Here is a 17,972-nt window from a genome sequence, read left to right on the forward strand (position 1 = left end):
TCCGACCTGAATCCCTTCCACCAACCGGTCCCCTCTGATTAAGTTCAAGAGCACCTCCAGAACCGAAATAAATAACAAAGGGGAAATCGGGCAGCCTTGTCGTGTTCCTTTTTCAATTTTGAACTCTTCTGTAACCACATTGTTAACTATTAGTTTAGCCTTTTGTTCTGAATATATTGCGTCAATCCCATTCTCAAACCCCCGTCCCACTCCCATTTCATTCAAATTTCCCTTCATAAATTTCCAAGAAATATTGTCAAAGGCCTTCTCCGCGTCTATAAAAATTAACACTGCTTTTGTATTTATATCTGTTTGCAAAAGTTCCAAAACGTCAATAATGTTCCTAGTATTTGCAAACATATGTCTGCCTGGGAGCTGACAGCTCCTGACAGCTTAAGGCAGCGGTTCTCAACCTGTGGGTCCTCAGATGTTGTTGGACTACAACTCCCATCATCCCTGAACTCTGGCCTTGCTAGCTAGGGATGATGGGAGTTGTAGTCCAACAACATCTGGGGACCCACAGGTTGAGGAATTGAAATATGTTTTAATTTTAAAATTATTTAATTCACTGCTATTTCAAATAGTCAGCACAGCTTTCCCGCAAATCTTTAGCATAACTGTTTATCCCTTTTCACCCCTTTAGAAACTAAGCTTAACTAAATACAATGGCGTTTTTGCATATTCTTTTCTTGTTACCCTTACCTTTATCGCTCCCTGCCTTTTGAAGCCCCTTTTTCAAAATTTAGGACCAAATTAGGCAAGATACAGGAGTAATATCCCAGTTTTAACCAAGAAATATACAGTAAAACTATGAATTTGAAGAGTGTATCAGTGGGGAGAGGAAGACATGCTTAACCCTTTCCTTGCAATCTGTTTTTCCAATCAAACTAGCCTCTAGGTGCTTTTCTCCCCTCATAGGAAAGGAATTGGATCTGCCCCCCATGGGTTGAAAGTAGCTGAAGGGTGAAAGGAAGAGTGATCTACAGGGAGAAATTTAAGCACACATCCCCACACACTGCTGTGATTGATGCCACAGTCCCCTGCAACAGCATTTCAGTATAAAACAAACAAAATACCCCAACTAAAACACAGGGAAACCGTTCATTTCTCATCTAGTTTGGTGCTTAGACTTTAGGCTTTCTGGGGTGGGAATCTGTCTGCTTTTGCCAAGTGTCATGTGCATGTATAAAGCTATAGGTATAAACAGTAATGCTATGAAAGGAGGGAAAGAATTGAAATTCTCAAATTAACTGCCCATAGGAGTGGGAACAGCAAGTGTGCCTTATCCTCTAAATTGGTGTTTTGTTTTTCTAAATCTGAGCACATAATCCTATCACTCAGCCTAATTGACCTGTTTTAAGTTTTTAATTTACAGCAGGCCTTCCAGCCATCTGAATTCCCTGGGAAGCTATTCCCTGCCTAGCAACAACTGCAGCATCAGCTAAGACGTGGCAATCTTTTGGTTCCTTTCTCCATCTACTCCCCCAAATTTAGCAGTTTCCAGGGTCAGAGTGCCAATATTATTATTTTTTATTTATGAGGGCAATGCTTCAGAGGATGGTAACACTGAGAAATGCCACCACAATCAAAACAAAAGAGAGAAATCTGTTATGGTGAATAATGAAGTCCTTCTACATTACTGCTATTGGTCAAGAAAGCCACCTGGCTTGAAAGTACCACCTGCCATAAGGCAGAATATCTGGAAGTGATAAATATTAGCAGTCATATGGAACTTATGGAACATAACATATGGAACAGTGCCAACACTTTCATTTTTTTTTTATTATAAATATTTATTAAAGTTTTTGAACCCTCTTCAACCCTCTCTTCTCCCAGGTCTCGGATTCTGCCAGTCATCTCGGCCAATTGCATATAGTCCATCAGCTGCATCTGCCACTCTTCCAGTGTGGGTAGATCTTGAGTTTTCCAGTTCTTAGCGATGAGTATCCTTGCTGCCGTTGTTGCATACATAAAAAATGTTCGGTCCTTCTTTAACACCTTCTGGCCGACCATACCCAGAAGGAAGGCTTCTGGTTTCTTAGTAAAGGTATACTTAAATACCTTTTTCAACTCATTATAAATCATTTCCCAGAAGGCCTTCACTTTAGGGCAGGTCCACCAAAGGTGAAAGAATGTTCCTTCATTTTCTTTACATTTCCAACATTTATTATCAGACAAATGGTATATTTTGGCAAGTTTAACTGGGGTCATGTACCATCTGTATATCATTTTCATTACATTTTCCTTCAGAGCATTACATGCAGTGAAGTTCAGCCCAGTGGTCCACAACCTTTCCCAGTCCTCAAACATAATGTTATGCCCAATGTCCTGTGCCCACTTTATCATAGCCGATTTAACCATTTCGTCTTGTGTATTCCATTTTAACAGCAAGTTATACATTCTTGATAATACCTTAGTCTTTGGTTCTAACAATTCTGTTTCCAACTTCGATTTCTCCACCTGGAACCCTAACTTTTTGTCATTTTTAAAAACTTCTTTAATCTGAGCGTAATGTAACCAGTCTCGCACTTTATCCTTCATTTTCTCCAAACTCTGCAATTTCCAATTGTCTCCATCTTTTTCTAATATTTCCCAATATTTTGGCCATTTGGCCTCCATATTGGGTCTTTTTCGGGCCTTAGCTTCCAGAGGAGAAAGCCACCTTGGAGTTTTGTTTTCCAATAAGTCTTTATATTTTGTCCAGACATTAAACACTGCTTTTCTGACAACATGGTTCTTAAAGGCCTTGTTGATCTTAACTTTGTCGTACCATAGGTATGCATGCCAACCAAAAGCATTATTAAAACCTTCCAAATCCAGTACATCAGTGTCTTCAAGAAGTAGCCAATCTTTTAGCCAGCAGAAAGCTGCGGCCTCATAGTACAACTTTAAGTCTGGCAGGGCAAAGCCCCCTCTTTCTTTCGCATCAGTTAATATCTTAAACTTAATTCTGGGCTTTTTGCCCTGCCAGACAAACTTAGAAATATCTCTCTGCCACTTCCGGAAGCACTCCGTCTTGTCCACAATCTGTAGTGTTTGAAACAAAAACAACATTTTTGGCAATACATTCATCTTAATAGCAGCAATTCGGCCTAACAAAGAAAGTTTCAGTTTTGTCCAACTGTCTAAGTCTCTCTTAATTTCTGACCAACATTTTTCATAGTTATCCTTAAATAGACTCAGATTTTTTGCTGTTATGTTTACCCCTAGGTACTTTACTATTTTAACCACTTTTAATTCTGTCTCTCTCTGAAACCGTTCTGACTCTGTATCTGTCAAGTTTTTTTTCCAACACCTTGGTTTTCTGTTTGTTTAATTTAAATCCCGCCACCCGACCAAAGTCCTGAATCAATTGTAATACTCTTTTCGTACTAGATTCTGGCTCCTGCAGAGTCAAAACTAGGTCATCTGCAAAAGCTTTAAGTTTATATTGTTTCGCTCCGACCTGAATTCCTTCCACCAACCGGTCCCCTCTAATCATATTCAAGAGCACCTCCAGAACTGAAATAAATAGCAAAGGGGAAATAGGGCAGCCTTGTCGTGTTCCTTTTTCGATTTTAAACTCTTCTGTAACCACATTGTTAATTATCAATTTAGCCTTTTGTTCTGAGTATATTGCATCAATCCCATTCTCAAAACCCCGTCCCACTCCCATTTCTTTTAGATTTCCCTTCATAAATTTCCAGGAAATATCGTCAAAGGCCTTCTCCGCATCTATAAAAATTAACACTGCTTTTGTATTTATGTCTGTTTGCAAAAGTTCCAAAATGTTCCTTGTATTAGCAAACAAATGTCTACCTGGGAGAAAGCCTGCCTGGTCCTTGTGAATTACTTCATTTAAAACTTTTTAAAATCTACTTGCCAAAATGTCTGCAAATATTTTGTAATCCACATTTAAAAGAGAGATGGGACGATAGTTCTTAAATTGTGTCTTTTCAGCTTCTGATTTTGGTATCAATATGATAAAGGCTTCCTTCCACGATTCCGGCGCCCTCTTCCCCTCCATAATTTCATTGCTAACCTCCATCAGTGGTTGTATCAAATAGTCTTTTAATGTCTTATAGTACTTGGAGGTCAGCCCATCTGGCCCTGGAGATTTGCCCAGTTGCATGTTCTGAATGGCTTGTTCAATCTCTTGTCGTGTTATTTTACTGTTCAGGAATGATCTATTTTCTTGTGACAGTTTTTTAAGTCCATTTTTTCCCAAAAATTGTTTAATCTCAACCTCATCCTGCGGCCATTGAGTGTATAATTTTTTGAAATATTTCTGAAAACATTTTCTAATCTCTGCGGGGTTCTGAATGTTTCTTCCTTCAATTTCCAAATTTGTAACTGTGTTTAATTTTTGTCTCTTCTTCAACTGCCACGCTAGCAGTTTCCCACATTTGTTTGCCGATTCAAAGGTTTTTTGTTTCATTAGTTTAATCTTCCACTCTATTTCCTGATTTATCAGTTTAGAATATTGTGCTTGATGAAGTTTGATTTCTCTCAGAATCGGCTGTGACTTCGGATTTAATCTTAACTTCTTCTCTAATTCTTTAATTTTCTCCAAAATCTTATCTTTCCTCTCATTTTGTGTCCTTTTCTTTACAGCATTCTGTTGTATCAAGAACCCCCTCATCACGGCTTTGCTTGCATCCCAAATAGTTCTTTTTTCCACCGTAGTGTTCATATTTATCTCAAAGTAGTCCTTCAAAGCTTTTTGGGCCTTCTTAATGATCTCCTGATCTCTAAACAAATTGTCATTCATCTTCCATCTAAAGGAACCGGTTGGTAATAGTGTCATATCCATTTTCAGTGCATTATGGTCGGAGCAGGTCTTTGGGCAGATTTCCACCTTTCTGACCTTGGGTGCCAGACCTCTAGTTAGCCATATTTGGTCGATTCTTGTCCAAGTCAGCTGGGCTTCAGAGAAAAATGTTCCTTCTCTTCCCAAGGGGTTCTTCATTCTCCAAATATCAATCCAATCCATATTGTCTGTCATTTCAAAAAAGGTCTTTGGTAGTCTTCCGTCTTTTGTGACGTTTTGGCTTTGTGACTTATCCATGTTAGTTGATACGACCCCATTCATATCTCCCATCAGTGCCAACACTTTCAATAGCTCTGGGGCCTGAGAGGGTTAATCAGATTCACGGCAGATAAAGAAACTTTAAATAAAGTATTTTGTTATGGCACATAGTAGAGAGTGGCACATGGTATCTGTATTTGCAAAAACCAGAGAAAAGAATCATGATGCTGTTGCTCTGAGTGCTTGATCACTAGGCTTTTCTGTTGCTTCACAGATCTAAAGGTTCTTTTGAGTATAGGAAAGCGCCCATAAATAAATTCCATCCCCTCTTTCCAATATACATGAAAGGTGAAAGATCAGAAATTTTGAAACTGAAGAGGTGGGAGAGTGATTTTCATAATGTTCCCTTTTATTTATGAAGCTAACACATTGCTTTTATCACGTCTCTAGAGGCACCATCTACAGAGAATTTGCCATGTTTTTATAACGTGCTTCTGGGAAGCGGGACAAACACACCATGTTCAGTTTGTTATTTACCACAACCCTGATCATCATCTTCATTCTTCTCTTGCCCTTTCACTCTGAGCATCCTGAGGGTCTTTGCTTTGTACCTAAAGACCCTGGATTGTCTCCTTTTACTGTCAGCAACTCCTGTCCTCCAACTCTTAGGCAAAAGTTTTTTGCATCATCTACTACCTGATCCTTTTTTTGGGAGATGCCTTGGATTGAAACAGAGACCCTCTGTGCACAAAGCACTGAGTTCTCATCACTCACCATACAAGGGTATTTTCCTGTAGGGTGCATTGCAGTTGTTAAGAATACTATACCTATGTGAGTCCCACTAAAGTGAATGACCCTCCTGCAAAACACATGTGTTTCCCAGTTGTGCATCCATTCTCACTTAAAGGTCTCAGGGTGAATGCCACATAGGGGCAAGCCGTTGAGAGCCTTGGGTGAGAGAGGAAGGGTGAATTGGATTGGGGGCTAGTTTTAAGTCCATTTTTGCAGCTGAAATCTGTGCTTCCTCTTCAAACTTCTATTGGCCAGGCCAGGGGAAAAGGCACAGTATAATGGGGTTGTATTTTATGAACTTTCAGTGGGTCTGACTAAGTCCTATTCAGACTCAGACCCACTGAAAATAATGGATCTAAGTTTGTCAAGTCTAGCGATGGAAGGATCTGCCAATTTTCCAGTCTAAAATCCAGTTCTGCATATTTCTGCAACTATTTGTGGATTTTTTTGGTAAGTCCTTGTGAAAATTCACCAGCATTTTAGTGCAAAATACCCCTGCCAACACATTTTTGTATGCAGTATTGATTACTCTACACATTTTTGCAAGCATTTTCTCATAATACAATGCATCTTGTATGTTGTTTTCACCCATATTTTTATTGTTTTGCATACTTTCACCTAATATAAGCATTTTTGTAAACGTTTAATTGCAAAATTTGAAAGCTTGCAAATTTTGAAGGGAGGCTGTGTTTCGGTTCTCATGTTTCAGAAAGTTCAAATTTGATAAATTCACTTTTAATGGTGAATGGAATCATATTTCTCCTGCATCCCTAGGAGAGGAAGACTAGTTTTCAATGGTATCAGTAATTCCCATCTCTCCATCCAATAGCAGCTTTTGGAGGGAGAACATGATTTCAATTGGGGAAACAGTGTTAGAGGAAGAGTCTACCACCAGTTCAGTGCCCCGATCCACTTCAGAGCTGGTTCTACAGTAATTTAGATGATGATAATAATAATAATAATAAGAAGAAGAAGAAGAAGACGACGACTCTCTCACATATTTCACACCTTGTGTAGTTTGCCTGTCCCATAGAAGTTCCCAGTTTACTGCATTCTAAAGCTTTTTAGGGAGTAATGTTTTCCCCCGAATGATGCATTAATGATGTCGGTGGAGTAAAGAACAAACTGATTGATCCTTTTTTTGTAATTGAGTGTATTTTCCCCATTCTATCTGATGCATCTCAGTTTACAGTAAATTTTGAGTGGGGATAGAGAAAACACACAGCTGTGCCTTAGCACCGAATTGTGTCAATGAGGTTTCCAAGCAATAACTGTAAATGGAGCAACTGCACAGGTTTTAAAAATTGAATCATGTACCTTACCTGTTATTTCAGTGACTAGGGGATGCCCCAGCCATCAGTAGCAAATTGCTTTTATTGAACAATGTGGGAAAGCTATCAAAAGGCAGTCTGATAATGGTGCCACTCTTGCTTCTAAGGTCCTTGGGACTATTAGCTGTATTATTTATTCACACTGCTATAGCCTTTGGATTCATCCATTGTTGTGCAAAGTATAGTGCGTCCTGCCCTTCAACAGTAATAAAACTTCACAAAGTGCTGAAACAAGGCATAAAGTTTGGAGAATTTAAACACTGAGGCAAGGAACTGTTGAGAAATCCTGGCTTGGCTCGGTATCTTTAACAGGGTTCGGGGGAAAAAATGAATCTGTAGCAGCTTCATATGCATTTCATTATTTGAACGGCAAACTTCAAAGTTCACAACATGATGAAATAAATACTTTAATTATCTGTGACCCTAAAAATGTGGTGTGCAATTAAAGGAATGGTTCAAGGGAATTTTACTACCTTGGGTTACAGTGCAGAGTTAAGCCTAGCAGAAAGTGCCAAACAGAAGGAAATGTAAATCAAGACTTGTGCAAAATATATGGCTTAATTTCATGCTGGTTTTTGTTTTTTTTGTTCCTGGATTTCTCATGTGTTCATGAAGCGTCATATGAAAACACTGGAAATGCAGACCATAATTGAATGTTTCCAAGGGATGGGGCTACCAAAAGAAAGTGATTACCTATACTTGATTGTATGATTCCTTCTTTTTTTATTCACTCTTCTTGGATGCACCCTTGCTCAGGGCCAGAGCAGTACTGTGGCAGAAAAAAGGGACCTGGTGGGGGTTCGAGGAATAGAAATAGATGTAGGCAGAAATCAGTGCCTGAATAGCACAGCAATACTTTTTAAGTGCAAGAGACACTATCTGGGTTTCAGTTAAAGCAGCAAAACATTTTGGGCTGGCACTACCCTTTTAATTAAGGCAGAGGTGGCAAACCTCAGGCCAAGTGTGTAACTCCAAGCCACCCTATCTGGCCCTTGGAACTCTTTCCAGGCCACCCCACTTCTCTCCAGGCTATCGCCCTCCTCACTGGCCCTGCTTTGCATGACAAACGTTTTTTGCTTGGCTGGAATGTGTCCTTGAACACTGATAGAGCCTCTTGCTTGCCTGGATGGCGAATAGAGAAGTGTGAATATGAGTGTGTGTAGATGCTGGCCTACTGTAGGAAAAGATCATTGACATTCGTTGCTCCACCCACTTTAGCCTCTGACCCCACCCATGACTGGCAAGTGGCTCCCTGAAGGTTGCTCAAAAAGGAATGGGCTGTCAGGCTAAAATCTATTCCCTATCCCTGAACCAAGTTGTGAAGATCCCATTAGAGGAAGGGATGTACATTTGTTCCACCTGCATACCTGAGGTATTCTGCTGGTGTGCTTTCCACTGGCCTAGCATAGCTTGTGTTCTGCCAGTATAGTGGTGGTTCCTCCATGCCCTACAGCTCCCAGCAAACAGCTCCTGTATAGGATTTCCACTTAAGTTGTTTATTTTAAGGGTTTAGAGATTCCCTTTTGTTTAAATTATTATTTGTAGTTCTTGGCGTGGCATTTAATTTGGTCTCAGGGACCAATGGGTCAGGTTCAGTAGATATATCAGTCATACCATCTCTGCGCAGAGATTCTTTTTAGCTGGTTCTGTATGCATGGAGCAAAGGATTGAGACAGTAGACTCTGCTTCCTCTCCATGCCCAGCTTCCATCTGTTGGTTTGAACATCTGCATAACGACCTGTGTGCATGGACACAACCTGTGTCACATACTAGAAACACTGAATGATGGGTTGTGGAACTGAAATCCGTACATGGTACATGGAGGCAGCGGTGGAGGAAGTCGCTCGGGCGTGTGGGGCGATGCACCCAGGGGCAGGGCAAGCCGCCCATAGAGGCGGGGCACACTGTGGGGCCTCTGGAGTCTGCCTCCTCCCACTCAGTCACCCTACAGCTGGGGGGAAGGCAGCGGGTGGACCATCTGGGCAGCACAGAGCCTGCGTGCGCCCAAGCCAATGCGTCTCTCCCAGGAGAGACGCATGGCTCAGGTACACTGCAGGCCCCGTGGTGAGTGCCGACCGGCATTTTGTCACCCCCCTCAGTGGTGACACCCGAGGCGGACCGCACCCACCGCACCCCCCCTTCCTCGCCCCTGCATGGAGGGCCAGAGCCTGCCACTCCAATCACAGGAGCTCTAAAAATGTCTGTACCGAGAGGGCTTTGATGTGGGCCCATAAGTATCAAACGAGCTGCGAGTAATGTCAGGAATGCGCCAAAGAAATTGCATGCTGGATACAAAGGATCAGTGAACAGCTATTCTTCCAATGGCTTCCACAGCTTTTTAAAGGTACATGTGCCAAACATATTTCTGGGCTTACCCTTCCAGACTCTTTTTATCCAGCTCCTAGCAACTTACAGGAGAATGCTTTCTGGGAATTAAGGCTTAGAGTAACAGCAACCAAAGTGGGTGGGGACTGCAAGAGCATCAACATACACAAGAGGTGGTAGAGGAATGCAAGTGCCTTGTATCTGATCGATAGTCATCACAGTTAAATAGCCGTTGATTCACTGCAGAAGTGGTTGATAAAAGGCATATCCATCATAATTCATTTTCCTTTATCATAACATAACATGAGAAAGCGACCCCTTTGTTAGCTTCTGGGCTGTAAGAGTTCACAAATGTTAACTATAGAATGTCATTCAAATGTAACAAAGATCCGGTTCATTTTGGGACTGGTGGAACCAGGGAATGTCCATGGACCTTGGCATTCATTCCATTCTTCTCCTGTGCCATGTATTTCTGCTAAAGTGATGTGAGCAAATTAGAAAAGAAATGTTTACGAGACAATTAAATGGCTCGTATTAAATTTAAAGGCTTTCAGGAGAAAAATAAATTAATAAACAGAGGCTATTTCAGGTGCCTTATCTTTTCAGACAATAAATGCTGACTTGATTTACTCTTTCTCTTATTTATTATGGAGAACTATAACACAGAAGGAAATTATTGCCCTCTTTTGTACAAATGGCTTATGAGTGCAATCATTAAGGCACAAGTCTCTTTATATAGAATGCTAATTTGATTTAGCCCAATTTCTGTGTCACAGACTTCTGGGAGGTTGCAAAGTGCTTCATAAATACCTCCTTTGATTAAATTAAAGCAAAGATTTTAACAGACTGCAGTTATTTGTATCTGTCAAAGAGGCTGAAGGGAGACAGTTGCCTTTGGTTTAGATAAGACTGTTTGATATAAGAAGATGGTTGTGGAATAAAACATGCTTTATTTATTCAATTCTATTTGATATTAATATCCCATATAATGTGCTGAACATTGTAAAGTGTTTCTTTCTTTCTTTCCTTTTTTAAAATCATTTTTTAAAAAGGAAAGTGAATGAAATTTTAAAATGTATGAAATGCTTCCTCTCATGTCCCTGATCCTGAGTCACAACTCAGGCATGGACTTTGGGGGAAATCTGCACATTCGAAGAGGTAGGTTAAATGTTTTCAGTATCTCCTTGCCCATAAGCAGCTTCCACAGGCAGCAGAAAACTTTGAAAGGAATGGGGGCGGGGGGAAACTCTGAGCCAGCTCATGAACAAAGATTCAGCAGAAACACACAAAAAGCCAGTTCAAAGTTCTCTATTTCACCCACCAAATATGTGTGGAAGTACTGCTCATGGGGGGACGTGGGTGGCGCTGTGGGTTAAACCACAGAGCCTAGGACTTGCCGATCAGAAGGTTGGCAGTTCGAATCCCCGCAACGGGGTGAGCTCCTGCCAACCTAGCAGTTCGAAAGCACATCAAAGTGCAAGTAGATAAATAGGTACCGCTCCAGCTGAAAGGTAAACAGCGTTTCTGTGCGCTGCTCTGGTTTGCCAGAAGCGGCTTAGTCATGCTGGCCACATGACCCGGAATCTGTATGCCGGCTCCCTCGGCCAGTAAAGCGAAATGAGCGCCGCAACCCCAGAGTCAGTCACGACTGGACCTAATGGTCAGGGGTCCCTTTACCTTTACCTTACTGCTTATGGGATTCCCTACTGTCAATAGCCTGCAAAAAGCCTGGGTGTGTGCAGCCAAATGAAAAATGGCAGCTGAAGGGGGCACAGCCAATTTCCTATTCTACCCTGTTGTACACTGAGATGACCTGCATATCTACTATAATGGTCGGTCGTGAAATTCTTCACTGTGCATTTGGAGATCTCTTAAGATATTGTAACTAAATTTGCACAATGGTACCCAAGATCAAGGAGCATGTTTTCATCTATGTTAAGATATAACAGGACACCATATTGAACTATGTCAGCAGATTCAACCTTTTAATCACCATTTTCAAACCTGCCCTGGTTTTTTTGTGTGTGTGTGTCTTAGAATTCCTAAGCAACTCTCGCTAGGAGGCTGCTAGTATACAAATCTGCATCTGAATTAATACAAATCAGGGATTCCAACAGCCTTATTTGGATTCAAAAAGCCTTTCTGTTGTTGCTATTGCTAAACAATTGGAACTGAGAAACCCTTGCCAATATATATCAAGTCATGCAGCAACCCACCACTATCTCCCTTCTGCCCATCCTTGCAAAGACATTTGTTTCTCATGTATGATGCACATGAAGACAAAAACAGCATTGCACGACGTTAATGCTGGAGTAGTGGTAATCACAAGGATCAGTGTACTCAAATCCTTGTCTAGACAGTGGCCAAAGCATCTGTGGGAAGAAGGAAGCAATTTTTGTACACTAAAAGGATTTGGTTGTGTAATTAATGTAAACAGAAGCCTGCACAGAAGGAGGGGTGCATGAGAAACCTGCTGTGGCAATCTAGGCTCTAGTAGTGTACGGCTGCTCAGAAGAAGAATCCAAGCCTGGGAATTGTTCTTGCCTCTTCTGCCATTTGATGATGTCTGGCTAATGGAACACTGACAACCTTTAAGACAGTATACATTATTAACAAAATAAGTAAACAAACACCAGATTTTACTTTAAGGAAGTTCTGTATAAATTGGCTTAGTTTGCACAATTCATTCTGCTTCTCCTACCCATGAAGGAGCACTTTGCCTCATGTTGGGGGCAAAATGTTTAACACAGCCTTACCTCAGCCCTGGATATCTCTTTCTGTCCCCAATGTGTGGGCTCTGAGATGGCACCAGGCAGTGCTCCAGATATTTGCAGCCACAAGTGCTAAGAACATGCTAGGCCCTGAATTCAGTGCTCAGTAATAACATTTGTACTTGGATGATAGGATGATCACCATTGACATTTATGGCAGAAATCAAAAAGTCCTACAGACTCTACTTTATGGGTGTATAAAATAATGCTATTTCACTTGCCCCATAGTTGTGATTTAAAAACAAGCAAACAGATATTTAAGTCCATAAAGCTTGAAAGTCTTGCTCCTTCCTCTTTCTCTTATTATGTACAAATATGTGACCTAGTTAATATAGGTTCTGCATAGGCAATAAAACCAAGGTTTTGTCATAGGCTTTGTGCTACACCTGTTAGATTCTACTAGGTTCCACCCTTCTTCCTCTTCTTTGGTTTCACCTCTGCTGAGATTCTATCATAGTGCCATGCCCCTTTGACTTGCTAAGATTCCTCCAAGCTCCTCTTCTGCTCTCTCAGATGCTGTTCTTGACATGCCAGATTCTTCTCTGATTCTAGCCAGCTGCTATTGCCCTGGCCCCATATAAGGAAACAGGGTTGCTGAAATCAAATGCTGGTTTATTTTATGACTTCACATAAATGCATATCCCGCTTTTCAAGAAATCTTTTCCACAAAGCGACTTACAACTCTATCTAAAAGGACAGTGACAACAACTTTTCAGTATATTTTAAAATATTTAAATAGTTTAAAACTTCATTCCATAGCTGCTCTAAAGCTAAAAACACCAAAAACAACAAAAAAATCCAGACGACCCACAACACAAAGACCCCAGTATGCTTTAACCACTGAAGGTTTTTGAGAAGAAATTGGTCTTCAGTGCTCTTGAAAACATTACAAGGGATGAGGCTTGCTGAATATCAGAAGGAACAGAGTGTTATGATCTAGTGCACCTGAGGACTGCAAAACCTCTGGAAAAGATATTGAAAAAACCCCAAAATTGGAAGGGAGCCACAAAAGTGATGGTCCCAGGTTCAATCTTTGGTCCGAAAGATGACAGATAGTGGGCTGAGAAAGATGTCTCCTAGATCTTCCCAACTGCAGTAAATAATTCAATGAACTGGTTGCCTGACTGTATATAAGGCACACTGCCTTGTTGTTATTACAGATGCAGCATCCATTAAAAAACACAAGTATACTCTTGGGCTGTTCCCATTCATTTCATTGGGGATGGCACACCAGGCCAATACAGATTGTGTCCTCTACCTATTTATCCTACATATTTTTTTAAAAAAGTATACCCCACTTTTCATTGTATGTCTCAAAGCAGCTTACAGAAAAGTAAGTGGTTTATGTCCACAGTGAGGTGAGGTGGAGGCACTTTTACCCAACCTTTCAGCAGGTCAGCTGCTGGAGGGGTGAATTCAGTTGTGGTGCAAACTCACCGGCAGGAGTGCCAAATTGGCCAGGAGAAAGTTACATATAAGGGCATTTTCTGGTGCTAGACCTGTCCTTCACGTGGCTCCACAAAGCACCTATAAACAGAGAACACTGCCAGCATAAAATATTAAAGTTGCAAAAATGAAAGATTAATGCGGCGTCCGCCAGATAGATATCCTCCCTGGCTGAATGTAAGATCTCCTGCCAGAAGAAGGTTGAAAAATGCAGCAGCCAAAAATTGATATGTGGGCAAATGGGGCCCTGCATTTAGGATACACCGTTTCTAACCAATCAGGCTAAATGAAATCAGCAGGCCTGGGCCTTATCTCCTAGATAACCCTCATTAATCCAGTGAGCTTCTGAGGACAAAAAAGAGAAATGAATTGCTTCATTTGTGTCGCTTGAATGGAATGCTAATGAGGGGAGGTGGAGGGGGGGGGGAGTTAATTATTCATTCCAGCCGACTGAGCAGAAAGCAGATCCTGGCTTCCCCTGTTACCATTGCAACAAGTGGCAGCCGGCCTAGCGAAAGCAAGCCAAGGGAAACATTTATAAAACTGAAACCAACATGAAATATGCCTTCTCAGAAAAGGAAACCCCTGGATTTAAGGACAAAGCTTCTTGTAGCAAGGAACCAGGAAAGAAAGCCCTTCATATCTCAAATTTGCTTCATGATTAACCATGACTCCTGGGGGAAACCGTGTTGCCTTGGTAAGTTTGGTACAAGTTTTCCAGGCTTTTCGCATCAGTAGTTGAACAATTCTTTGCTTTGTTTTTGTTTTGTTTTGTTGCTTCTGTTGGTACTACAACATTTGATGAACTTTTTGAAAAGACCTGGCTGGCTCCTGCATTTAAAGCAGAATTTAAAGAGCACAATTGTTGAGGATTTACAGTGGAAGCCTCTATGTTTCTATTAGAAGTAATTCCATTTGAGTTGAACAAATTCTGCTTCCGGGTAATTGTGTATAGGATTTCAGTCTCAGTAATTTTCTATACATTTCAAGCTGCCTTTAAAAAAAAAAATTAAATAAACTTGAATGCATACAGCAACACAGTTGCTGTTGCTAACTAAAGGCTCATAATGGTGTCTGGATTTTGCTACTGTGTTTTTGTATTTTGTAATGTGCATTTAGTTTTGTGGTGTAGCATGTGTTTTTTACATGTATGTTATTGATCTATACAGAACGTGATGCGGTGTAATATTTTTAAAAAGTTTTTACTTCTGTAAACTACCTTGGGTCCAATTTTAATGGAGAGAAATGGGATATAAAGCTAAAATTAATATAAAGCTAAAATCAAATTAAATAAACTATATTCAACATTCCACTTCTTGCAAAGCCCAAGTTCTTGTAGATCCCTGTAATCAAAATGTAACTAAAATAATTGTAACCAAGAGGAATCCAGATATTATAGTCAACCCTATACATATCTAGTCAGAAGTAAGTCCTATTAAGATGAATGGGTCTTACGCCCAGGTATGTCAGAAAAGGATTGCAGCAGCTTGTAAGGAGGTTTAGAGTTACACATGTGGTTTGTGTGTAATTTCCTTTTTTAACATATATTTAGCACTAGGTCATGGCCACCAGACATTTCCCTGTGTTTGTTAGGAGTGTTGTTTGTGTAGTCTGATTATTGCTTTCTAGAAGGATTGTGTTGCAGGACGTATGTTCGGCTATACATCATTTGAAAGCAACGTTATTAATGAATCTTGTTTTTCCAATGGCAAAAAAGACAGATGCTGTGTCTGTGAGACACAAAACAGTGGGGGAACGGTGTTAGGCATCTATCTCCATTAGTCAGGGTATTAAAAAAAACCTCCTGAAAGTTTTGATTTGTTAGTCAACACCAGTGAAATTGTTAACATTTTCCCATATGCCCTGCCACAGCAAAGACAAGTATCTCGAAATGTAAATAATGGGTTTGCATTAATTCAGTTCAACTCACATGCCAGCTTGCAAAATAGATTTTACCCCATTAAAAGAAAGGCTGGAATAAATAACTTCCTAGACAAGACGACAAATCACAATGGGGCTAATTTTCTTCTGTGAAAACAGTATTAGCATGCACCCTGCTTAAAATGTAATTATTTTCTCTCAGATTTTGTGATCTATGACAAATCTCTTTTCCTCATGACAAAATACATTCTTAAAAAAACTAACAAACATATACATATATGTTTTATCTAGAGAGATAAAAATACTGGTAATATTGACTATGATGTATTGCAGCAACGTGAAGCAATCATTTAACAACAGGACAGTGTAGCCAAAAGCAATACACTCACTTACCTGGGAGTAAGCCCTGTTGAATTTAATGAGATTTATGTTCAAGTAGACATGTACAGGATGATTTCAGGGGGAAATTAAGTACAAAGTTGCTACGTTTGAAACAACTTGTTAGCACTGTGACTTTAATACTTGAGTGGATTTAGTTGGCCTTTGGCAAAATGCCTCTTTTACTTTGCATAATAATAATAATAATAATAATAATAATAATAATAATAATAATTCATTCATGTCCCTCCCATCTGGCTGGGTTTCCCCAGCCACTCTGGGTGGCTTGCAACAAATAAAACACAACACAACATCAAACATTAAAAAACGAGATACCCTATACAAGCAACAAACCAACCAACCAACCAACCAACCAACCAACAAATAAATAAATAAATAAATAAATACCAATAATAATAACAAACTGTTTACAGTTATACTCAAAGTAACCACCAACTCCAACTAAACATTTAACCAACACTAACCCGACAAAAACAAAACAGAGGAACCAAAATTAGAACCATTTAAAACATTTGAAAACATTTTAGCCAGTTGCCGCAACCCAAGAGTTGTTCCAGCAATGTCCCAGTGACCTCCCAGGAGCCTCTTTTAGCTCACTCTGGAGTCTGGGCCCTGCCCCCTAGGCCAGGTGGAAATGGGCCTTGCAGCAGCGGTCTTCCTTCCAGCACTCAGGCAGCAGTAGAACACTGAATTCCTAATATATGAATTGTGTCACTGCCAGCTACAGAAAGAACATAACATGGTGATGAACTGACAATGAACAGCATTGTTACCTGGTGGTGGGAAAGAGTTACTACTTGTCAATCAGAATAAAGATGTCCTGTTGCTTTAGGCTTCAGTCCTAAAGTGACTTCAGTGACTAAAGATCAAGTCCCACTGAACTCAGGGTACCCCAACACCCTTGGAATTGTGACATTAGGACACAGCCATTACCAAATACAGCAAAGTCTTGTGACACCTTAAAGACAATCAATTTTATTATGATATAAGTTCTCATGGACTGGAGTTTACTTCATCCGATGCTTTTCTTTTCTTTTTTGTTGGTGGGGGGGGGATTTTAAACAAAGGCATCCTGGTATTGGTAAACCAATTAACACATGTAGTGTGTTTTGTCTTGATTCAACGCACAAAGGATAGCATTGAACCTCTTGATGAACCACAGAGCCTAGGGCTTGCAGATTGGAAGGTCGGTGGTTTGAATCCCCACGACGGGGTGAGCTCCCGTTACTCAGTCCCTGCTCCTGCCAACCTAGCAGCCTGAAAGCACGTCAAAGTGCAAGTAGATAAATAGGTACTGCTCCAGCGGGAGGGTAAATGGCATTTCCATGCGCTGCTGTGGTTCGCCAGAAGCAGCTTAGTCATGCTGGCCACATGACCCGGAAGCTGTATGCCGGCTCCTTCAGCCAATAAAGCGAGATGAGCGCCGCAACCCCAGAGTTGTCTGCGACTGGACCTAAAGGTCAGGGGTCCTTTACCTTTACTATAAAAATATACTGATCTCCATGGATTTGAGGATACAAAATAGTAATGTGAAATCATCTGAGAATTTTCTTTGCCAGAAGCCCTGGAGACAGTTTACCTGGATACTTAATGAACCATTTTTGGCATTAGGTTTCTATGACTGCAATCCTATGGACACCTACTAGAGAATAAGTAACTTTGAAATTGGTAGGAAAAACTGTCTGCGGACAAATGCCGGCTCCCTCAGCCTGTAAAGCGAGATGAGCGCCGCAACCCCAGAGTTGTCTGCGACTGGACCTAACTGTCAGAGGTCCTTTACCCCCCCCTTTTTTTTTACTGTAAGACAAATCCATTTGGCCACATGTATTGTCAAATTCATTGCGGGCAGGGCGGATGATGACTGATTACGAATGTGTGCTTCTTTCCCAGTTAGATCACTGTTTCCCAGCTTTGGGAGTTTTAACTAATCTATGCCTTTGCAGAAGAATAGAGTTTTGTATGCAGTTTCCCCTATGTGATGTTTGCATAACTCCTCAGACACAGCTGGGCTCACGCAGC

At 40.7% G+C, this 17,972-nt stretch overlaps 1 protein-coding gene and 1 long non-coding RNA gene across 3 annotated transcripts in view; one reads left to right on the forward strand and one right to left on the reverse strand.

Annotated features, from left to right (window-relative positions):
• The window catches only part of LOC309342574 ((E2-independent) E3 ubiquitin-conjugating enzyme FATS), a 147,901-nt gene that overhangs the window by 39,508 nt on the left and 90,421 nt on the right, over positions 1–17,972 (forward strand). Inside the window, exon 1 of one of the 2 annotated variants that reach the window (XM_081863203.1) lies at positions 14,278–14,370. The exons of the other annotated variant lie outside the window; for it this stretch is intronic. Within the exon in view, the coding sequence (XP_081719329.1) occupies positions 14,331–14,370 (40 nt within the window). The 5' untranslated portion in view covers positions 14,278–14,330. Of the gene's footprint in view, positions 1–14,277; positions 14,371–17,972 lie in introns of those variants that run through there. 2 annotated transcript variants of the gene reach the window in all.
• LOC309342634 lies at positions 12,602–16,822 on the reverse strand. The gene is made up of 2 exons (XR_014156940.1): positions 16,727–16,822; positions 12,602–12,821 (listed from the first exon to the last, which is right to left on the reverse strand). It is a non-coding gene; the product is annotated as an uncharacterized lncRNA (long non-coding RNA).

The sequence above is a fragment of the Podarcis erhardii genome (assembly GCF_964252035.2).
Source record: "Podarcis erhardii genome assembly, chromosome: 5".
NCBI classification, from domain to species: Eukaryota; Metazoa; Chordata; class Lepidosauria; order Squamata; family Lacertidae; genus Podarcis; species Podarcis erhardii.